This window comes from Ascaphus truei, chromosome 1 (genome assembly GCF_040206685.1).
Source record: "Ascaphus truei isolate aAscTru1 chromosome 1, aAscTru1.hap1, whole genome shotgun sequence".
Lineage (NCBI taxonomy): Eukaryota > Metazoa > Chordata > Amphibia > Anura > Ascaphidae > Ascaphus > Ascaphus truei.
In genome coordinates this window covers 388633941-388658927 of record NC_134483.1, presented here as the reverse complement: position 1 = coordinate 388658927, position 24987 = coordinate 388633941, and the positions used below count along the sequence as shown (strand labels likewise).

At 45.6% G+C, this 24987-nt stretch overlaps 1 protein-coding gene across 5 annotated transcripts in view; it reads left to right on the top strand.

Moving 5' to 3' along the window:
* The window catches only part of CLCN3 (chloride voltage-gated channel 3), a 92157-nt gene that overhangs the window by 3628 nt on the left and 63542 nt on the right, over positions 1–24987 (top strand). For all 5 annotated transcript variants that reach the window (XM_075611579.1, XM_075611597.1, XM_075611554.1 and 2 more), the window contains exon 2: positions 8818–8994. In XM_075611579.1, the coding sequence (XP_075467694.1) occupies positions 8835–8994 (160 nt within the window). In that variant the 5' untranslated portion in view covers positions 8818–8834. The remainder of the gene's footprint in view (positions 1–8817; positions 8995–24987) is intronic.

Here is a 24987-nt window from a genome sequence, read left to right as displayed (position 1 = left end):
GTCATTTTTACGCTTGGCTGAATCAGTGTGTCCCCTGGAGCTGCCCCGATCTCCCCTGATGTCTGGGGACACCGCCCCAGTTTGTACAGTAAGTGACAGTATTGGCAGCAGCGGGCTATATAAAGCAGCAGATTGACAAGGCTATGTTTGTCGTTTTATATGAAGACATGACACCCAAACAGTAAATCATTATTTTACTGGGAGCTCCTGCGGAGGTTGGGGAAGCATGGTTGTACCTCAGTTCAGGTAAATGTTACCCCACAAATATATTTTGTGGAGGTGTTGCAGTTTGTCCTGCTCAACATTTGTTGTGCATCTTATTTTTTTCCCCTTGGGTAAGATCTTGTACTTGTCCTTCAAGTGCTCCTTTAAAAAACAAAAACAAATTAAATGTGTTTTTCTTTTTTTTTATCTGATGCTGTGTTTAGATTTAAGTGTTTGAAATATTAAGTGCCTGGGAGGTTATAATGAATCTGTTCCCAGAGTCCATTGCAGTCTAACCGCAGAAGCTAGAAATGTATATATTTTTTTTTTTTTTTTTTAATAACACTAAGGCTGGGGCCATAGAGGGGTGGGGAGAGCGGAGGCGCGCTAACGCTGAGGCTCGCCTGCTTCAGTCAGCGCAATTGCACGGACTGGCAGGCGAGCCAGCGTGCGCGAAGGGAGCCGGGGGGAGGTGGTTGGAGGCGGGGCAGTGACGTCGCTGGGCCAATCGTCCGCGACGCACTGACGTCAATGTCACGGCGTCAACGTCACGGCGCCGTGACTTTGACGCTGCTTCAGGCTGATTGGATGTTTTCAGCCGACAGCGCGCTGAAAAACAGCTTGGCTGTCGGCTGAAAATTCCAAAGCCTCAGCACGCCTGCGGACGCTCGCGTGAGCCCGCTCTCAAGGTATCCTCATTGAGGATGCAGGGGCTCAGCGCGGAGCGTCCACACGGCTCAGCGCTGCTTGTCCTTCTATGGACGCAGCCTTAGGCCTGGACATGCTCGCGGCCTTGGCGCAGACCGTGATCACATTGCCTGAAGGCATTACTCGGATCCATAGACCTGGCGTGCGCGCGACTGCAGGCGAGACGGGCAGGTCACGTGAGCGGTTCACCCAATGAGGGCAAACCAGCTCCGTGATGCCCCCAACGGCGCTCCTACCATGGCCCGAAAACGCACCCGCTTCACATGGGTGACGTTACAGCCTACATTTCCTAATGTTACTTTTATGTCTGAAGCGCGTGTATTGCTGCTGTGAAGCGCTGTGTACATGGATGGCGTTATATAAATAAAGATATATACATTTTGTTTTTAAAAATTACTATAACCAGGCAGTACCTGCTTGGGGAGGCACAATTCTAACGAGTTAAATTGTAGGTTCCAGGGGATTGCTGCATTAAAGCAATATTTTTCCTAGCTGTTGTGTGTAGTTTTTGTTAAAGTTTCAAAAGAAAGTTTGTTAGTTTTTTTTTTTTTTTTTCACTGAAAATGTTCAACGTTTTAATGCTTGGAATTTTTGTAAAGGTCCGTGGTCAGATCACATAACCCTATATTCAGATCGTACGGCTCGGAATTCAGGCCCCACAACCTTTTTCTATTCTGCCATTTATGCCCAATTCTGAGGAAATTGTGGGAAAGGATCTCCTTCTGGCATAGGTGTTTTTGAAGAACACCAGTAAATGATGACCCAGTAAATAAGCGATCGTGTGACAGGAATGTAGATGCCTTCATGTATTAGGCTGAGTCCCCGCTGGCGCTGAGCGCGCTCATGCTTGGAGAGCGCTCCAAGCATGAGCACCGGGTGTCCTGCATGTACGCGCGCAGAGAGGGGGGGGGGCTTTGCAGGTAGTTGAGCGCGCTGGAAAGTATAATTTTTTTGTTTACCTAAGCGCCGAGCGTGTGTGCTCGCGCACGAGCGTGCGGGGACTTACATATATCTATATATGTAAGTAACCGCCGCAAGCGCTGCGACTAGCGGGGACGCAGCCTTAGGGGGGGAAGCAGGGCAACTGTGTGTAATTGATGTGTTCTAGTCTATTATGCTTAGGTTGGTAACGTTTTAAACCCTGTGCTGCTGGAAGTAAACAATCCTTCACAATTAAAATAGCCATTTTGCCTGGCAGTGCTCTTAAATTGGCACTACAAGCGTTACACATTCATTCTTTTTTATTACACTGTTGGTTACTTTTTACACACATACAGTGCTGGAAATCACTGAAGCATTTAATGGGGCATTGTCTCCCAAGGTTTTTAGGCTAAATATCTGAAATAAAAACGAGTTTTATCCATGCACAGACACAATAATAAATAATTATAATAAAAAAATAATAACTTGTTAGTCATACTAGTCCAGTAGATTTACTTTTTTTATTTGTGATACTTTTTTTAATCAACCAACATGAACGTTCTGCATAATTAGTGTGCACAGAACTAATTTATAGGAGAAACCTGCAAGGTTTATAATGTTTCGTATATTGTACACTAACTTTCATATATAGCACCATTACCATTACAAGTGCTTAAAAAAATATTATTTTTCATTATTACACAGTGATTATGCACTGTTTAATATTATATATGTGGCCATACCTTTCTATGAAACGGCAAACAAGTATAGCTCGTGTGCTGTGTGATAAAATCATTGTACCTTTCCTGATGGCTTTATAAGGCCTGGGACATAGTAAAGACTTTGGTGCTGTTGCTTGCTGCCGCTCGCTCTACCAGGAGCTTTTTGCTGTCCTGGCAGAGGAGACAGCAAGCGCGCTTGGGAGGCGGGTATCACTGTGTGTGTTACTTGGTAGCTGTCTGTGTGTGTTTTTGTGTCACTTTGAAGTGGTCTGTGTGTTTGTGTCTCACTGGGGAACGTGTGTGTGTGTGTGTGTGTGATATATAATATTTTAAAAATTAAAAAAAAAGACGTGAGAATAAATTATTTATTAACATTGTGCAACTTTGATAAATATATTCACACACATACATCACACACACACACATACACATACATCACACACACACACACACCAACACACACACCAGACACACACACCAGACACACACACACACCAGACACACACACACACCAGACACACACAGACAGACACACACAGACAGACACACACAGACAGACACACACAGACAGACACACACACACAGACACACACACACAGACACACACAGACAGACACACACAGACAGACACACACAGACAGACACACACAGACAGACACACACAGACAGACACACACAGACAGACACACACAGACAGACACACACAGACAGACACACACAGACAGACACACACAGACAGACACACACAGACAGACACACACAGACAGACACACACAGACAGACACACACAGACAGACACACACAGACACACACACACAGACACACACACACACAGACACACAGACACAGACACACAGACACACACACACACAGACACACACACACACAGACACACACACACACACACACAGACACACACACACACACACACAGACACACACACAGACACACACACAGACACACACACACACACACAGACACACACACAGACACACACACAGACACACACACACACAGACACACAGACACACAGACACACAGACACACAGACACACAGACACACAGACACACACACACACAGACACACACACACACAGACACACACACACACACACACACACACACACATATACATACACCTCTGTGCTGCCTCTGTCTGGTCTGGTGGCTCTGTAGTTAAAATGCCAGGCTGGCTGCAGCCCCATTGGATGGGAGCGGTCACGTGACTGCTCCTCCGCTTCCCCGAGCGGCAAATTTCAAAACTGCCTGTCTCGGGAAAGTTTCTCAGCCTCCGCACGCATCAGCACGCATGCGGAGGGAGAAACTATAGCCGCGCTGATTACAGATGCAGGGGCTTTGTGCATCTGTTCAGCGCGACTCAGCCCGCCTCAGCGACGCTGATTTCACTATGTCCTAGGCCTAAGAGAATGTCTACGATTGGAGATGTGTGAGCAGGTGTCCACGCCACAGAGTAGCATCATCGTTTTGATTAGAGGTGTGTGTGTGTGTGTGTGTTTGTGTGTGCGAGATCTGGATATACTGTGGGTTTCTATTTCTGTAAATAGTCACTGCATTGCAAAGCTGGACACAATCCCAAGGGGTTTCACTTGGGGACACGCTGATGTTTTCTATCGCTCACAAACCTGGGATGTTTGTGATTTAAAAATGAACAATTAGTTTGTGAAAGGTTTGGGAGCTCTTTCAGGTTTGTCGGGCAATGATTATATTTAGAACAGGGATGGAATTTGCCCGGACGCTTATTAAAGTGTTGTCCCTGGTGGCTGTGTTGAGTCGCAGTCATGACGGATCCGTCAGTCACCGTGCGACATTAATGCCGGATCGGACGTACTGTGGCAGTGACTGATGGGTCAGTCAGCACTGTGCTGCTCTGTGTGAAGTGCAGGAAGGAGAAGGGAGATCAGAGGAATGTGCGACGAGTTCCAGGACTCTACCTGTCCTGGCCCTCATTGAGTTCAGCGTCAGAGGGAAGTGTGTGTGTGTGTGTGTGCATCAGTCTGTGTGAGATTTACATGCACACACACACACGCCTCTCGACAGGGACAATTTCCAGGAGCCAAAATTGTACACGGATGGGGGAAGGGAGACTGGAACAGTCGTTTCCACCCCACCTCCCTACTGCTCATGAGGACGTTGGCTACTAAACCTTCTAACTGGCCGAGTGTTTAATATTTGGTCACTCCTGAATTTAGAATCTAGTCGATTTAAAGAAAGGTCACGGTTTTCAACTTTACATTTAGTATGCTGACATTTTAAACCTCTGCTGTTTAGTCTGCACGCACTCACTTGGCTCACAACAGCTTCATGCAACATTACCTATCTCCTGATAATGAACCTGCTATGTATAATAATAATAATAATAATAATAATATGTTCTTGTATAACGCTGCTAGTTGTACGTAGCGCTTTACAGAGACATTTTGCAGGCACAGGTCCCTGCCCTGTAGAGCTTACAATCTGTGTTTTTGGTGCCTGAGGCACAGGGATATAAAGTGACTTGCCCAAGGTCACAAGGAGCAGACACTGGGAATTGAACCAGGTTCCCCTGCTTCAAACTCCGTGCCAGTCAGTGTCGTTACTTACTGAGCCACTCCTTCTCAACCTTATTCTTTCTTGTGGCCTCAGGGAAATGTTACTCTCTATCCACTACAAACTCCTCCCTCCTGGCCCACACCCAATATCACCATACACCCTCGATTACTCAAAAGCTTTGCACTTTCTACTGAATGTTGGTGGAGAACTCTGAAAACCAGCACACCAACCACCTCTCACTCTAATGGCAAACATCACAAATGTACAACATGCAAACAACTTATCAGATTTCTACTCTTACTATTACACTTTTTAGCAGGTGATATTGAACTTAACCGAGGCCATCCATTTTCAACTCTGTTCCATACCCCTGAGAATACCCCCTTAATTCCAAAAAGGTCTATCTGTCGCCCACCTTCTGTGGGTTACAATTGACCTTATAGCACTCTACCATTTCAGGGATGCCTTGTGGAAAAGCTACAAAGTAACTGGCACTACCAAGGATCTTAATAACTACAGATGCCTGCGGAATATGTGCACACAGCAAACAAGAGATGCAAAAGCACAATATCACTCTGACAATCTTCACCAGAATACATCAAACCCAGCTAACTTCTGGATGGTTATCAACAATATATTCCAGCCTTCTAGCCATCAACAACCAAATAATTTCACTTAAGGAGGATATTACTCTGACAAATCCCACTGACATTGCAAATGCATTCAATGATTACTTTGTGGGTTGTGCTACTAACTTATTAGCGAAACCCAAACCACAAACCTGAACCTCATTCTGTGAGTACCCCTATAGCCCCACCCTCTCCCAACACTGCTCACAATTTTCAATTTGTCCCAGTATCCGAAGAGGAGATTACACGAGCGCTCCCCAAATTAAAACTAAGCAGCCAATGTGGACCTGACTTACTGCAATCTAAGTTCCTAAGACTTGGTGCCCCAGCCATCGCCAAACCAATTGCTTCCATAGTCAACTCTATCCTGTCTGCAGGCCATATCCCTAAGACCTGGAAAACTGCCAGAGTTGTCCCAATCTTCAAAAGTGGGGACAAAAACACTGTCTCAATCTATAGGCCAATCTCCTCTCTCCATACTATCCAAAGTCATGGACAAAAATGTGTTCACTCCCAATTAAGCGATTACTATACAAAGACAAATTTCCTTAGCCAATTCCAATCTGGCTTTCGCACCAAACACTCCACCGTAACTACCCTTCTAAAAGTTTGCAATGAAATTCGGTGTGGTATGGAACTGGGACAACTCACTGGTGCAATGTTCCTAGATTTTGCAAAGGCTTTTGATACTGTTGATCATGTTATCTTGCTTAGCAAACTCCAGTGCTCTGGAATAGGGAAGAATGCTTTAAACTGGTTTCATTCCTACCTACCAGTTGGATCCCACCATGTGTCCATCTCCGGCTCTAACTCCAACCCCTTGGATATCACTTGTGGTGTCACCAGTGTTCATCAGTGATCTTCCTACAGCTTGTAAGGAAGCTTCAATACACATGTATGCAGATTACACAATCTTATATGCACACAGCACTAGCCTCTACGACCTTGAACACATACTTCAATCTGACTTTGAGACTTGAAAATTGGATTTCCCAAAACAAATTGTATTTAAACACTAACGACTGTAACAATGGTATTTGGGACCAAGGTTACATTTTTAAAGCTTCCAATGACTGAGCTCCAGATCAGAACCAACGCTAACACCACCCTAACTCCTGTTTCTAGCTTTAAATATTTGGCATATGGATTGACTCCCATTTAACATTTTGGGATGCACATTGATACCCTGACATCTAAAACCTATGCCAAACTAGGTGTACTTTACAGGAACAAATCATCCCTAAGTCTGCTGTCAGAAAGCGTATCGCACAGCAGATGTTAATGCCAGTTATCAACTATGAGGACAAAGTTTACGGCTCGGCACCACAAACCCACCTTAGCAAACTTGATGTCCTCTACAATTCAATATGCCGTTTTGTTCTCCAATGCAACTACATGCATACCCCGGTTTAAGGTCACTCGCTTTAAGTACACGCGAGTAAGGACATATTTTCAATAGCACCATACACCCGTGTCCGTACGCTCGCTTCGCGAGTACAGACACTTATTCTGCCATACATACCGCCGTAGTAGTGACGTGCTGATTCCCCTCGCACAATAGGCAAACGCCAGCTTGAGCATGTCCTGAACAGCAATACCGGCTCCCTACCAGTACCGAAGCATCGATAAGTAGAAAAAAAGTAGCGCTTCACTGTAAGTACATTTTTCTCATTACGTACATGCTCTGGACCCATTGCGTACGTTAATGCCTGTACAACACACATCACTGCGAAATGCTCAAAGAACTAGATTTGTCATCACTTGAGTCTAGGCGCAAAGTTCATCTCTCCTGTCTTGCCTTCAAATACTTTCTGGGCAAGCTAAACGTCTACCTGAACAAGCTCCTCACCCCTACCACATGCAGCACTTATCATCTGAGATCTGACTCCAAAAGACTGTTCATGGTCCCAAGGTTCAGCAAAGTATCCGGCCGCTCCTCCTTCTCTTACCGTGCACCTCAAAACTGGAACAATCTACCGGAGACTCTCACAGCCGCCACCAGTCTAAATTCTTTCAAAACTAAAGCTGTCTCACATTTTAATCTGGTCTGTAACTGTTACATACGCCTATAACATATATTATATCTTACTGTGCATGCAATGTCTTGTATATAATGTGTTCACTTATGTAACTGTATTTGTAACCATGTATTTGTCATCTTAACTCTGTGCCCAGGACATTCTTGAAAACGAGAGGTAACTCTCAATGTAGTTCTGGGTGTATGGGGCAGTAAACCACACTATACCACATTGTAGTTTAATAGAGAGTTTCTTTTAGCAAAGGGTAAGTTGTTATTTTTTTGTTTTGTTTATTTTTCTCTTTTCTCTCTTCTCTCCTCCCCTGCTGCCACTATAGGTTCTTATCTCCTTCCGTCCCTGTCCCCCGACCCATTTCTCGTTTGCTCACCCTTGGGGACCCCAGTGAGGTTGGGGGATTAACCGCTGGGCGTGGGGATGCTCCATGCTACTTTCATTTGTCTTGGCCCCTACATGTCTGTTGGCGACCCTGTGTGCGCTTGCACCCCTCATAGAAGCAGGGCTGTTGATCACATCTCTGCTGTTTTGGTGTTAAAATGGACACAGTATAATTTATTGTGCACAGTGTTTGTGCTTCTGATCTTCCTAATCGTTTTTATTTTACACATTCTCCTTACTTTTACAGAGCCTAAAATCATATACCTGTACAGGTAGTCCTCGCTATCCAACGTTTCACTTTACAACGAATGGCATATCCAACGCTTTACAATTCAACCCTATGGGCCATTTTTCGACGCCGCAATGCGTTATCGAACGCTCACCGCCACTGATTAACATGGCACTCACTTGACAACGATTTCACTATCGGTTTCCGTTGGATAACCGAGGATTGCCTGTACTTACTTCACACAGTGACAATATACTTATTGGAAGTCTGTTCTTTGTGCCACAGTGTGTCACTTTGCCTACGATCGTGTTTACCTCTTGGAAACCGGTTTACTGCAATGAGCGTGACATAAAAGCTTATGCGTCCCATACGACTACGCTGTATGAGCTGCCCTGTGCAAGTTGCTTATAATGTAATAGCAATATTACATTTCCTTGCAGGAAATTTAAGCAGCTAAATGGAGTCTGAGCAGCTGTTTCACCGAAGCTACTACCGCAACAGTTATAACAGTATTACCAGTGCGAGCAGTGACGAGGAACTCCTGGATGGAGCTGGTGGAATGATGGACTTCCATACCTTGGAAGATGACAACTTGCTGGATGGCGATGCATCAGCTGGTGAGTCAATTGTGTTGAGCTATTTCCATAGTTTACAGTTTTTGTTTTAAAACTGTTTCCTTCATTTAACGCAGCAGTCCAAGCTGCCGTTTTTTCATTTTAAAAATGTCCCCTTAATATGTGCATCAATACAATCCACACATTGATAAGTAATTAGCTAAGTTGCCGATCAATTGGTGACGATTCGGCTCGGAGGTTCACTAAGTGACTGCAGAGAAGTATATGCATATTAATATGACAAAGTTTTATGGGGAAGGTCATGTGACCAGGCAGTCACTAGATACAATTGGTGCACTGCTAGAGAGAGGGCAAGGCTCAAAAAGGGGTGTGCCAGAGCCTGTTTCAGAAGAGGAAGGGGGTGTGACTTTGTAAATTTATTTATAAAATATTTTACCAGGAAGTAATACATTGAGAGTTACCTCTCGTTTTCAAGTATGTCCTGGGACATGGTTTCTATAGAAACAAAAAAGGCTTGCTACATTAATAAATTTAAAAATGTAATTCAGAATTTTTTTTTTTAATGCTACAAGTATTTTCTTATAGTACAGAACTGATTTATTATTTATTTTTTTAAATGTAGGATATTGCTTGATCTGCAGCTTTTAACAAATTTAATGAAAAAAAAAACTCTTTAGGTCTTCAGCATGCTGATGTGAGCACTACACAGACTGCAATCTAAACACAAAACATTTACAGGCTAATTTTATGATGAGGTTCCTTTTAAAAGTCCCATAAGTGCAGAATTTTTGCCCCTATGAAAAGCCAGTTTCTCGTCTACAAACGGGCTAAAGAGAGCCCTGGTTTCAGACGTCTCTTCTCTGCTTCGCCACATTGGGCATGTTTCTGCTCTTTCCAGTTACCATTTTGAGACTCTACTTAAAAGTGGCTGTACTAGGGACTAGAGATTGCAAAACCTATGCCCAAGTTTGCACATATAATACAGTTTTAGCTGTCAAAAAACTCTTGAGTTCACCAAAAAAACCGCCAGTGTATTTCCCGGACAAGCAATACAAATCGCTAAATCTAGCAACTTTCACAAAGTGAAATATAATAACTTTGCATAGCTCTGCTGAGGGGAAAAATAAGGAAACGTTCAACATCCTTATTTTCTGCACTATTGTGGACCTTATTTTTGCATTTGATATGGTTTATTTGGTTGCCATTTTTTTCCATGTCCGAATGTTTTAGTTTTAACAAGGTACAGTAGGTTCCAAGGAGGAACCTGAAAGGTCCTATATATAGCACTCACTGTGGAACATAAATTGATGGACTAATAGTCCTGAGATTCTCAATATCTCCACATAAAAGTCAAATAGACCAAGGCTAGCCAGAAATTGACACATATAATATACAGTTAGGTCCGGAAATAATTGGACACTGACACAATTTTCATAATTTTGGCTCTGTACGCCACCACAATGGATTTGAAATTAAACAACTGAGATGCAATAGAAGTGCAGACTTTCAGCTTTAATTCAAGGGATTGAATAAAAATATCGTATGAAACGTTTAGGAATTGCAACCATTTTCATACACAGTCCCCTTATTTCAGGGGCTCAAAAGTAATTGGACAAATTAACACAATCATACATAAAATGTTAATTTTTAATACTTTGTCGAGAATCCTTTGCAGGCAATGACTGCTTGAAGTCTGGAATGCATGGACATCACCAAACGCTGGGTTTCCTCCTTTGTGATGCTTTGCCAGGCCCTTACTGCAGCTGTCTTCAGTTGTTGTTTGTGGGTCTTTCTGCCTTAAGTTTTGTCTTCAGCAAGTGAAATGCATGCTCTATCAGGTTGAGATCATGTGATTGACTCGGCCATTGCAGAATATTCCACTTCTTTGGCATGAAAGAAAAGTCCTCCTTGGCGCTGGAATCTAGATACTTCTGACGTAGTTCTCCCGTGAACATATGGAATGAAACAATGAAAAAATGTGTGTATCAATGCACAATCATAAAATGCATACAATCACCTCTGTGCACTTCTAGGTGTTGTGTTTACACCTTATTGACACGGATGTTTAATCTGTGAGATCTAATAGGGATATTAACCCCAATAGGTTCACCTACACCTCTGTGCAAAGTTGGCTTGTATAGTGGTGAATATGTAACTTTTTAACTTAATTTCTAATAGCTCAGCTCTTCTTCTGTAGGAATAGGGTAACCTCACAAGCCATGTGAAAAAAAACAGGGCAAATTACGTTTGAAAAACTTTACTAAAATATATATAAAAACCAATGGAATATCACTCACGAATTCCCTTGATATAAACAGCAGTGTGAACTTTAGGCCGTCACCAGCCCCTTTGAACTTTGTTATCCGGATGGTAAGCTCCCTCTGCTTGCTCCCGCGTTCCCTCCATCTCACCGGATGCAGCCGTGGAGGTGTCGGTATAGCGGCGGTGGAGTAATCACACTGCGTCCTCGTGCTTGTGTCCTGGCCCAGACGCAATGATCACGAGGTGACGTGCGCTTCCAAGTAACCGCCTCCTGTAACACTCCTCTGCTCCGTGCGTGTCAGCTGTTCTATTCTCAGTGCAGGAACTCCCAAAGGCTCCCCACCAGCTAGTGGCCGGTCTGACTGGTTCAATGCTCCAATGTTCAATCTCGCACATGCGCACTCCACCCTACGGGTTTCAAAAACTCCTGTTCTCTTCGTCAGGGGCATATTAGTTGTTGTTTGTTTTGTGGATCTTTCTGCCTTAAGTTTTGTCTTCAGCAAGTGAAATGCATGCTCGATCGGGTTGAGATCATGTGATTGACTCGGCCATTGCAGAATATTCCACTTCTTTGCCTTAAACTCCTGGGTTGCTTTTGCAGTGTGTTTTGGGTCTTTGTCCATCTGTAAAGTGAAGCGCCGTCCAATTAACTTTGCTAAATTTGGCTGAATCTGAGCAGACAATATATCCCTATACACTTCAGAATTCATCCTGCTGCTTCTGTCTTCTGTCACATCATCAATAAACACAAGTGACCCAGTGCCATTGTAAGCAATGCATGCCCATGCCATCACACTGCCTCCACCGTGTTTTACAGATGATGTGGTATGCTTCGGATCATGAGCCGTTCCAAGCCTTCTCCATACTTTTTTCTTACCATCATTCTGGTACAGGTTGATCTTCGTTTCATCTGTCCAAAGAATGCTGTTCCAGAACTGTGCTGGATTTTTTAGATATTTTTTGGCAAAATCTAATCTGACCTTTCTATTCTTCAGGCTTATGAATGGTTTGCACCTTGTGGTGAACCCTCTGTATTTGCTCTCGTGAAGTCTTCTCTTTATGGTAGACTTGGATAATGATATGCCTACCTCCTGGAGAGTGTTCTTCACTTGGCTGGATGTTGTGAAGGGGTTTTTCTTTACCATGGAAAGGACCCTACGATCATCCACCACTGTTGTCTTCCGTGGACTTCCAGGCCTTTTTATGTTGCAGAGCTCACCAGTGCGGTCTTTTTTTCTCTGAATGTACCAAACTGTTGATTTGGCCACTCCTAATGTTCCTGATATCTCTCTGATGGATTTTCTTTTTTTTGTACAGCCTAAGGATGCCCTGTTTCACTTGCATTTTGAGCTCCTTTGACCGCATGTTGTGTGTTCACAGCAACAGCTTCCAAATGCCACACCTGGAATCAACTCCAGACATTTTACCTGCTTAATTGATGAAATAATGAAGGAATAGCCCACACCTGTCCATGAACCAGCTTTTGAGTCAATTGTTCAATTACTTTTGGTCCCTTGAAAAAGAGGGGGCTACATATTAAAGAGATGTAATTCCTAAACCCTTCCTCCAATTTGGATGTGAATACCCTCAAATTAAAGCTGATAGACTGCACTTTAAAGCTGCAGTTCAGTCTTTTTTTTTTTTTTTTTTTACATTTATTTTTTTACTTCAATAGTTTCATGTGTGCAATCTCTAATTAGCTAAAGAACTGTATAGCTGCAGCTGAATTCGTTTTCCATGTATTGATAGGTCGAAATTTGGTGACATATTAAAAGCTGGCATTTGTTTATAATCTGCTTGACTGGCAGTGGAAGCTCATGAATATTCATGAGCATTCCTGCACTGACAAGTGCTAGAGGGAGGGCAGGGCTGACAAAGAGGTGTGCCAGAGCTTGTGACAGGACATGAAGGGGCAGTGCCTTAGCAAATGGCTGTTAAAATAGAATAGAAGAAAATTGGTCTTTCAAAGTTGTTTTTTTAAAAACAGAAAATGCTAAAAGTATTTTTTCTTACTACAGAACTGATTTATTAAAAACAAACAAACATGCAGGATATTGACTGAACTGCAGCTTTAAGCCCATATTCATTATTTAACTGTAACTTTAATTTATTTTGGTACACAGTCGAAATAACAAAACTTGTATCCAATTATTTCCGGACCTAACTGTACATGTTCACATAGGGCTAAAAGGTCAAAATAATAACATTTTAATAATAAACAATAAATGAAAAGTAAAGAGTGAACATATAATACAAGATGTAATTAAAAGTCCTCTTGAGGTAACCGCCTCAGTATGTGTAGATAAAGCATAAAACATGTATCTCTATATCATAGATAAAGACCGCCTATAATAGTGTACTCCAAAAAGGAGATGGGACAATCCGGATAAGAATCATACACCAACACTTCTAACAAGTGCAGCAGCACAAGATGGATCTCCTGGCTAAATCATATTTAAATATACATATAACAATATAATGAGTAGATGGTAAAGATCCTCAATATATGTATAAACACGGTTACTTCATATTATATATGCATATAACAATGTAATAGGAGTAAATCTTACATCCCTCAGTATATGTATAAATAAACTTCAACATGCCAAAATACATGAAATGTCACAAAGGACATGTGTAACCAACCACATGAGTTGGTAGAGTAGCTGCATAAATGTTCACGCTAAATTTATCTCAGATGTCCTGCATGGGCCAATACATAAATGTAGCCAAACACATACCCATGGTATAAATGCAACCCTATTACGCTGTGTAAGTAATATAATGCCTAACCCTAAATGTAAGCGGCAAAATGGCATCAAATAGGTAATATCAAATGAGTGTGTGCATATACGGGCTACACACTAGTTCTTCATTGCCTTACTACTCTGTATTATAATGTGCAAGAACCATGATACAAGCCGTATGTCTGGATCTGCTATTGCTGCACCAAGATGGCGACGCCTTGCTGCAGGACGTCACCGTTGTGACGTCATCAATCCCCCACGCACGTTTTGCGTGACATGGCACGCTTCATCGGGGAGGAGTCGAATGACCGGCAAGCCCACATTTAAATACCTACGCTAGGAGGAACAAATGCAATTAATACACATAGCGCTCCGTGATTGGATGAGGCGTCTACTAATCAGATTCAAGATCGCCGAAATAGTAATAAGGTAGAAATCAAATGACTTTTTATATACAAATGATAATAGCACCTAGACGCGTTAAAAAAAACAGATAAAGGGCTAGAGTCAAATCATATAGCAGATAGATAGAATCAAACACACAGATACCCAGCAAGCTCATTTAAGCCCCAAAAGTTACCACAATATATATCTGTCATAATCAGCTGCATGGTTCTAAATCTGATTGAAATAAGAATTTCAATCAGATTTAGAACCATGCAGCTGATTATGACAGATCAATTATGATCATCCTAGTATTGTACAGATTATTAAGAATTTTAATCAGTGTTAGGACCTGTGAAGTATGGTCATGCCTTGGAGGGGCTCACAGGCTTACAATGCTTTGGCCAAAGTGTTAAACTAAATTACCCTTTTATTCAAGAGATATATATATATATGTATTTCACTGTGTATTTTTGCCATTGGATGTAGTACTGGGCTCTTTTTGTTTGTTTGTAGCAGATAGAATAATCCACCTATAGCTCCTAAAATATACACACAAATAGACTCATAACCAAAGAAATAATATAAGAAAAATCCACATGTGAATAGCAACAAAGCTATAGATGGATGATTATATCTGCTATATGATTTGACTCTAGCCCTTTATCTGTGTTTTTTTAACGCGTCTAGGTGCTATTATCATTTGTATATACAGTCATTTGATTTCTACCTTATTTACTATTTTGGCGATCTTGAATCTGATTAGTAGACGCCTCATCCAATCACCGAGCGCTATGTGTATTAATTGCATTTGTTCCTCCTAGTGCAGGTATTTAAATGCGGGCTTGCCGGTCATTCGACGACTCCTCCCCCTGATGAAGCGTGCCATGTCACATGAAACGCGTCAGGGATTGATGACGTCTCGACGGTGACGTCCTGAAGCAAGGCGTCGCCATCTTGGTGCAGCAATAGCAGATCCAGACATATGGCTTGTACCACGGTTCTTGCACATTAGTTCTTCATTGCCTTACCGCTCTGTATTATAGAGTGTGTAGCCCGTATATGCACACACTCATTTGATATTACCTATTTGATGGTGAACAAACAAATATAAAGTCCCCAGCGCTAAAGTCCAAGATACCGTGATCTTTAAGGCAGTCTCTAGTCTTTAAGGTGGTAGTTGGGCTCTGATATAGATGCTCCAGATGGGATGATGTCCTTGATGTAGATGGATACACCGTCTGAAATAACAGTTAAACAGACACACCTGATTGCGCAGTGTGTTACAGCAATCAGAGCCCTATCTGAGATGTGAAAGAATCCTACTCACATAATAAACGCCAATATATTCAGTGGAGAGGATCTGTGCTTGCTCCCCTTCTAATCCGCTCCTCACACGAACCCCACGTGGAGACAGCTTACTGGGGACAGCTTACAGGGTACACCCCCTATCCTCAATGGCGTCGGGGATGCGTCCGTTACGACACCTCTATTAGGAGGGAGAAAAACCACATTGGACCCAGAGTGGGTCCTTTCAGTCTACTGGTTATAGATCCAATGTGGTTTTTCTCCCTCCTAATAGAGGTGTCGTAACGGACGCATCCCCGACGCCATTGAGGATAGGGGGTGTACCCTGTAAGCTGTCCCCAGTAAGCTGTCTCCACGTGGGGTTCGTGTGAGGAGCGGATTAGAAGGGGAGCAAGCACAGATCCTCTCCACTGAATATATTGGCGTTTATTATGTGAGTAGGATTCTTTCACATCTCAGATAGGGCTCTGATTGCTGTAACACACTGCGCAATCAGGTGTGTCTGTTTATCTGTTATTTCAGACGGTGTATCCATCTACATCAAGGACATCATCCCATCTGGAGCATCTATATCAGAGCCCAACTACCACCTTAAAGACTAGAGACTGCCTTAAAGATCACGGTATCTTGGACTTTAGCGCTGGGGACTTTATATTTGTTTGTTCACTGTGTATATCAGGTTTGGAAATACCTGTCATTATTGTCACCTAGCTGCTTTTTTTCTCACAGCATTGTGTAAGTCACTTTGATATTAATTCGATGTTGCACCAGCACTTATCATTGTTTTAGCACAATATTGTTAGCACTTAGTTTAGTGTAGGTTAGCGCTTTTGGAGGGGTTATTTTCTTTGTTTTGTTCATTACCTATTTGATGCTATTTTGCCTCTTACATTTAGGGTTAGGCATTATATTACTTACACAGCGTAATAGGGTTGCATTTATACCATGGGTATGTGTTTGGCTACATTTATGTATTGGTCCATGCAGGACATCTGAGATAAATTTAGCGTGAACATTTATGCAGCTACTCTACCAACTCATGTGGTTACACATGTCCTTTGTGACATTTCATGTATTGTGACATGCTGAAGTGTATTTATACATATATTGAGGGATGTACGATTTACTTTTATTACATTGTTATATGCATATATAATATGAAGTAACCGTGTTTATACATATATTGAGGATTTTTACTATCTACTCATATTTGTAACGTGTGTGTCCTCCCCCCCCCCCCCCAACCTCACTTAGGGACCAGTGTGTGGAAGTGGGTGCATTACCTCACTGTTGTGGTGCTTCACCTGTTGGTTCGCAGGAGGTCTGAGTGGTCTGCTTGATGTTATGAGACATGACAGGACTGGCTCGCACAGGACTCTGAGTTCTTCATACGGTTGTCAGCACCTCCAGCAGTGATGGATCCCACAAAGTGTAGGCGTCAGCCCCCATCACTACACACATACCTCCCTCCAGCCCAGGAACTGACACCTTAGGCAGAGGTATCTTTACAGGATCTTTATTCATGGCATCATACAGCATGTTCAGCAGCATACAGTAGTCTTCTCCACGTGTCCCAGAACTTCTAGACGGTGCTTTCTCTCTCCACTGCTCTGCTCCAGGTGGTCTTAGGCTAGCCAGCCCAAGTGAGCAAGCTTACCCCGCCATGGGGAAGACTCGCAGCTCCCACCATCACCTTACCCTCCTTCACCTTAGCCAGGGATCAGAGAGGGCCACACTCACCCTCCTTTCTACAGGAGGAGCAGGGGGTGACACAACCTCACCCTCTCAAGGCTGAGGGGAAGTCCCCTTACATTCTCTCTCTCCAAGGTGGAGATGAAGACTGCCCCTAACTTTAGGGTACTCCCCCTAGAAACTTCTGGAAGGGGCGGGCTCATGGACTGTACCCACCTACAAGGGGCTGCACACAGGCCCTGAGACACCACCTACCTTCCTTCACTTTCTGGGGAAGCAGAAAGGGAGGGTCAAGGGCCCACAGATTAACCTGCTAATGCCTAGATCTTAACAGGACTTACATAGCAGATACACTATGTGGGGAGAAACAGGTACAGCTGGACATACCCTATTACATATTATATGTATATTACAATATGATTTAGCCAGGAGATCCATCTTGTGCTGCTGCACTTGTTAGAAGTGTTGGTGTATGATACTTATCCGGATTGTCCTATCTCCTTTTTGGAGTACACTATTATAGGCGGTCTTTATCTATGATATAAAGATACATGTTTTATGCTTTATCTACACACACTGAGGCGGTTACCTCAAGAAGACTTTTAATTGCACCCTGTATTATATGTTCACTCTTTACTGTTCATTTATTGTTTATTATTACATTTTATTATTTTCACCTTTTACTCCTATGTGGACATGTATATTATGTGTGTCAATTTCTGGCTAGCCTTGGTCTATTTGACCCTTATGTGGAGATATTGAGAATCTCAGGACTATTAGTCCATCAATGTATGTTCCACAGTAAGTGCTATACAGTATATAGGACCTTTTCAGGTTTCTCCTTGGAACCTACCTTGTTAAAATGATACGTAGTATCCTATTGCAAACTGTAATACAATTAGATATATCAGCCATCTTGTATTAGGCTGAGTGGTAAGGTCACTTCTATTGTCTAATGTTTGTTTGTTTGACTTATTTTCTCTTGCCTTCCTCTGTGGGGTTTTTCCCCCTGTACTTGTTGTACTGATGACTTTGCTTGCTATTGCTAAGGGCTAAGCACAGTGCACGGTTTAGCTTGCCTCATTTTCCAAAGCTAGACAGCAATACGTGCTTATTCCTTCCGTCTCTGTATGGATCTACTACATTTCCTTTTATTAATAAACAACATAGACTTCAAAGTTCTGTATCTTGACGATAACAATGTACAGGAAGCCATGTATTTGCATAGGAACATTTTTAAATGAGTGTCAATGTAATCACATTGAGATTTTGGTACAGCAGCAGTACCTTAAATCAGGGGTGCGCAATCTTTTCAGTCTGGACCCCCTGCCTGCTATAACCCCCCCCCCGCTCACACACCCCACCTTAACTTGTCTTCGGCGTCAAATGACACTACGGGGTCACGTTGCCATGGCACGTGACCCGCAATGGAATTTGCCGCCACGTTACCATGGCGACGCGTCGCCTAAGGTAAGGGAAGTTGCAGAGTCCCCACGTGCTCCCCGTCATGCCTTGGGGAAGAGCGCAGGGCTTCTGCAACCGTCGCGCGCCCCCCTGGAAAATCTTGCGCCCCCCAGTTTGCGCTCCCCTGCCTTAAACACTGATTCAGAAAACATAAGCAGACAAATTACTCTTGCATACTGACTTCTAAAGAGAAACAAATAAAAACATAATATGGATTTATACATGAAGTAGCAAAACTATTATGTCCTAACCAGCGGGAATGGAAGCACTTTATACTTGCTTGTGTGCGCCTGCTTTAAAAGTCACAGCTGATGGCATATAAGGTCTTCTAATATGTGTTATAAACGAAAATATTATTTCAGAAAAGATTGTACTTTATTTCTTCAAAATAAAACATTAGAGAATACTTCTCATTGAAAGGGTGCTACACGCAGGGGGCCATTCTCCAGCAGAGTTGGTTGGGACAAATATAGTGAATTAAGTAGATTTTTTTCCAAAAACAAACTATTCAAAAAGCACTGCTACACAAAAATATAACAAAACGTCACAATGTTGGCTTATCCCAGGCACCTTACAATCTCCAAACTAACAAAGTTAGTGAATGAAAAAATGCTTTTAGAAGTTGCTGAACTTGAGAGGTAGGTAACCTCCGTGGTGTAACAGTGTGCTCTGGGAAACAATGGACAGACTTAAACCGAGGCCCAAACGGGCACGGAACAAGGTGTGTGTGGGCCCCCGTGCAAGAACATTCATGGCCCCTTCCCCAAGTATATGCACGGCCTCCCTCACCCCCCTCGGCTTAGGACGACTTGCTGTAGCCATCGCCAACTCGCCGCCACCAGCCGGGTGTCTTACAGTAACCTGTTAACCCCTTACTGAAAAAAACTAACTCCTCATGCCATTAACCCCTTACCCTATAAAGCTTAAATTGAACTCCTTACCCATAATCGGAGCCCTTAACATAAAATCCCTAACTTATCCTTATGCTACCTCCTCACCCAGGGGTCCCCAACCCGGTGCCCACGAGCACCATGGCGTCCGCTAAGCCTTTTGTGGGTGCCCGCCAGGGCCGCTAACGTTCCTCCCCCCCTGCAGCGGGCCCGGGCTCTTCCGCCCTGTAGCGGCCTGGCTCTTCCCCTCCGCCCTGTAGCGGGCCAGGCTCTTCCCCTCCGCCCTGTAGCGGGCCCGGGCTCTTCCCTCTCCCTCCCACCCCCCCACCGCCCTGTAGCGGGCCCGGCTCTTCCCCTCCGCCCTGTAGCGGGCCTGGGCTCGGCCCCTCCCCCCCCTCACCGCCCTGTAGCGGGCTCGGTCCCCCTTCTCCCCCCCCCCCCTGCAGTGGGCCCGGCCTCTTTCCCTCCCCCCCCCCTCCGCCCTGCAGCGGGCCTGGGCTCGGTCCCTCCCCCCCCTCACCGCCCTGTAGCGGGCTCGGTCCCCCTTCTCCCCCCCCCCTGCAGTGGGCCCGGCCTCTTTCCCTCCCCCCCCCCCCCCCTCCGCCCTGCAGCGGGCCCGGCCTCTTTCCCCCCCTCCCCCCCCCCTCCGCCTTGCAGCGGGCCCGGCCTCTTTCCCCCCCCTCTCCCACCCCTTTGCCCTGCAGTGGGCCCGGCCTCTTTCCCCCCCCTCTCCCACCCCTTTGCCCTGCAGTGGGCCCGGCCTCTTTCCCCCCCCTCTCCCACCCCTTTGCCCTGCAGTGGGCCCGGCCTCTCTCTTTTCTCTCTCTCCAACCCCCATTCTACAGCCGGCCCGGCCTCTCTCGTCCCCCCACCCCCTCACCCCCCTGTAGTTCGCCGGGCGTCTCCAGGTAAGGTGTGTTATGTATTGGGGTGTACAGATCACAGATCAGGTGTCTCCAAAATGTCGATCGTGAGCTACCAGGAGCTTGCCACTTGCCAGTGAGTAGCTCGCCGCAGTGCCACGACAGGTGCAGCGTGCCTCTCTCGTGCTGGAGGCTTCCCCCCAAGGCAATGGATTGTGTGTGCACACACACGCACGTGTATTAATTGGTTGGTTCCGCCACACTCTCCTGAACTCTGTGTGCCATTGGGAACACCTGCCCTAAAACCGGTGAAGTTAACCCCTTAATAACTTACCTTAGCAGTGAAATGGCCGGCGGCGAGCTGCCCTCAGTGGCTGATTAAGGACGAGTTGGCTGCGGAGAGACAGCCGGCGGTGGGTTGGCTGCGGCGAATTGTCCCATTCTGCGCCACCCTCCAGGGCCCTACATGGCAGGTGACCGATTGTGGCATTTGTGCCCGGGCCCCTGACGTCAGGGCACACACTGACGCTGTTTCACAGGTAGGGCCTGGTGGGGAAGGGGACACACAGAGTGGACCCTACAGAAGGGCAGGAACTAAAATAAGTGCTGGAACAGTGTTCTGAAGCGTGGGAGGATGGGTCCTGGTGCACCTGAACCTGCAGTAGTTCTGCCACTGGGCCCATACTGTATCTACCGCCAACTATGGGCTTTTATTTTCTCTTTTTGTGTGTGTGGAATATTTGCAGGATGTTGTAGCTTTCATTGGATCATTATGGTAAACGTCATTGTACACACAACCAGCATGTTTGAATACGTTTTGTTAAAACCTTGCATTCCATAAATGATTCAGAACATGTCCGACTCACATATAAGTACAGAAAAAAAAATATTCATGTTCTTGTCCAATGTTAGTGTATGTGCTGCCTTTTCTGGTATATTACCAACATGCGTGATCCTTTCTGTACACGCTGCTTTGCACTGTGCAATATGCATATCATCTCCTTCCCACAGAATGGCCAGAGTGGGGCACTGGGAAAGCTTTGCTCTTTATGCAGCAGCGCCACCTAGTCAGCCACACAAAAACTACACTTTGTAGGCGGCGCACCACTTAAAGCTGCAAGATGTGCAAAATCTTATGATTTTTTTTTTAATCAGTTCTGTATGTAGCATTAGATAAATGACTGGTGTATTAATTTATTTTTAGATCGGCTCTTACTGCCACCTGTTAAGTAATAATCCCCTCAGAACAGGGCATTACTGGCCAATAATGCCCTGGCTGGAAGAGTTGAAGGCCTGAGGCGAAGCCGAGGGACTTTAACCCAGCCAGGGCATTATTGGCCAGTAATGCCCTGTTCTGAGGCGATTATTACTATTATATACTGAATGTAGGCTTTTTGCATAAATAATAGACACTTTTGTATAGTTATATAAAAAAATTTTTTATTAAAATAAAATGGTAAATACATGAAACCACCTCTATATACGTTTACACTGCAGCTATCTATATCCACACACTGCCGCCCCCTGTGTGTGTACACACACACACACACACACAACACAGCAGCTCTACATACACACACTGCTGCTACACACACATACAACAGCACACCACACACACACTGCTGCTGACACGGACACACACACACTGCTGCTGACACGGACACACGCACACTGACATGAATGGGCTATAAGGTGTCTTGTAGCAACAGACTGGTTCGTAGATATGCCCTAATTAGAATGAAGGCACTGGACGATTAGTGCACATATTACCCTAGTCCTAATAAAAAAAAAAAAAATTGCCCCCTTTTACTTTTCCCTCTTTATCTGGATCATGTACCTCATTGTTAAATCATCCAGGAGTGATTTTTTGTTTCAGATTATTATTCATGCCAAAACATACAGTTTGCATTTCCTCTTAAATGTTGTGTGTGTGTGTGTGTGTTTTATTGGGATGCCTACACCACGCTGCAGTCTCTTTTATCCCAATTTAAGTCCTGAAACACTGTATTTTCTATGCAGGGGTTTTATTTACAGGGATTAAATCATATACCAGGCCCACCGTCCCTTTAAATAAAAACAAAATTATAAAATAAAATCCTATTCCCGTTAGAGAAATGAACTCACTTTTCTTCAGTCCTCTCTAAAGACTGCTGGCCAACTATACTGGTTCCCAGCTAAAACATGCCCTGGCATATACACCAATGTAACACTGTCTCTGCATACAAAAATATGGGTTTTGCTTATCTTTAGTCCTTATGGAGCAGGCATCACTGCTACAGCACAGGCCTTACGTCGTCCTTCTTATTAGGGGAACACAGCCCCACTTGAGCCTCTGTAGGTTCCTCTGTTACCAGCTTCCACAGCTGGGGAGTACTTCTATCTCCCCCCTTGTTTGGGGAAAACAGTCTCACAGTATGGCAGCTTTTGGTCTGTCTTTTAAACCACTTCCTTGTTTATACAGGTTGATTAACTCCATTAGTTAGCAGCTGTTGCTTTTCTCTAGGGAAGATTAACTCTGTGTGCTGAAAAAGTCCTATAGCTGCCCTATTCAGCCCCTAGAGCACCGTGATGGTATCACAGAGTGTGTGTGTGTATATTTATGTGTGTTTGTGTGTGTGTATATTTATGTGTGTGTGTATATTTATGTGTGTGTGTGTGTGTATATTTATGTGTGTGTGTATATTTATGTGTGTGTGTGTGTGTATATTTGTGTGTGTGTGTATATTTGTGTGTGTGTGTGTGTGTGTGTGTGTGTATATATATTTATATTATATTTTATATTATATATATTTCTCCCAAATAAGCTCACCACAAATCAACTTGAATTATCCCAGCTCTGAAGATACTGTAGCCGTGTGACTTCTGTTCTATATACTGTACTAGCTGAGAGACCCGGCGTTGCCCGTGAGTTAAATTTCCCGCTATGAGTGGGGGAGGGGGGGGGGGAAAGTGGACGGGAGAGTGAGGGTGGGGGGGCAGTGGACAGGAGGGGGGACGACAGTGGACAGGAGGGGGGTGGGACAGGAGGGGGGTGGGACAGTGGACAGGAGGGGAGGGGGGACAGTGGACAGGAGGGGAGGGGGGGACAGTGGACAGAGGGGGGGGACAGTGGACAGAGGGGGGGGACAGTGGACAGAGGGGGGGGACAGTGGACAGGAGGGGGGGACGGGACAGTGGACAGGAGGGGGGGACGGGACAGTGGACAGGAGGGGGGGACGGGACAGTGGACAGGAGGGGGGGACGGGACAGTGGACAGGAGGGGGGGACGGGACAGTGGACAGGAGGGGGGGACGGGACAGTGGACAGGAGGGGGGGGGGGGGACAGTGGACAGGAGGGGGGGACGGGACAGTGGACAGGAGGGGGGGACAGGAGGGGGGGCGGGACAGTGGACAGGAGGGGGGATGACAGTGGACGGGGGGGACGACAGTGGACAGGAGGGGGGGGGGAACGACAGTGGACAGGAGGGGGACGACAGTGGACAGGAGGGGGGACGGCAGTGGACAAGAGGGGGGGACGGCAGTGGACAGGAGGGGGGGACGGCAGTGGACAGGAGGGGGGGACGGCAGTGGACAGGAGGGGGAGGACGGACAGTGGACAGGAGGGGGGTGGACGGACAGTGGACAGGAGGGGGGGGACGGACAGTGGACAGGAGGGGACGGACGGACAGTGGACAGGAGGGGGGGTGGACAGGAGGGGCGGGCGGACAGTGGACAGCAGGGGGGGGACGGACAGTAGACAGGAGGGACGGACGGACTGTGGACAGGAGGGGGGGATGGACAGTGGATAGGAGGGGACAGTGGATAGGAGGGGACAGTGGATAGGAGGGGACAGTGGACAGGAGGGGGACAGTGGACAGGAAGGGGACGGACAGTGGACAGGAGGGGGACGGACAGTGGACAGGAGGGGGACGGACAGTGGACAGGAGGGGGACGGACAGTGGACAGGAGGGGGACGGACAGTGGACAGGAGGGGGACGGACAGTGGACAGGAGGGGGACGGACAGTGGACAGGAGGGGGACGGACAGTGGACAGGAGGGGGACGGACAGTGGACAGGAGGGGGGACGGACAGTGGACAGGAGGGGGGACGGACAGTGGACAGGAGGGGGGACGGACAGTGGACAGGAGGGGGGGACGGACAGTGGACAGGAGGGGGGGAGGACAGTGGACAGGAGGGGTGGACAGTGGGGAGGTGAGTTGGAGGGAGGGGAGGGGAGGTGAGTGGAGCGCCGGGGAGGGAGGTGGGTTGGAGGGAGGTGAGGTGAGTGGAGGGGAGGTGAGTGGAGCGCCGGGGAGGGAGGTGAGTGTGATGGGGGGGAGGAGAGGACAGAGTGTGTGGGAGGTGAGTGTGATGGGGGAGAGGACAGGTATGTGTGTGGCTGGCTGGCTGGCTGGCCGGCCGGCCGGCCGAGGGGGAAGATAGTGG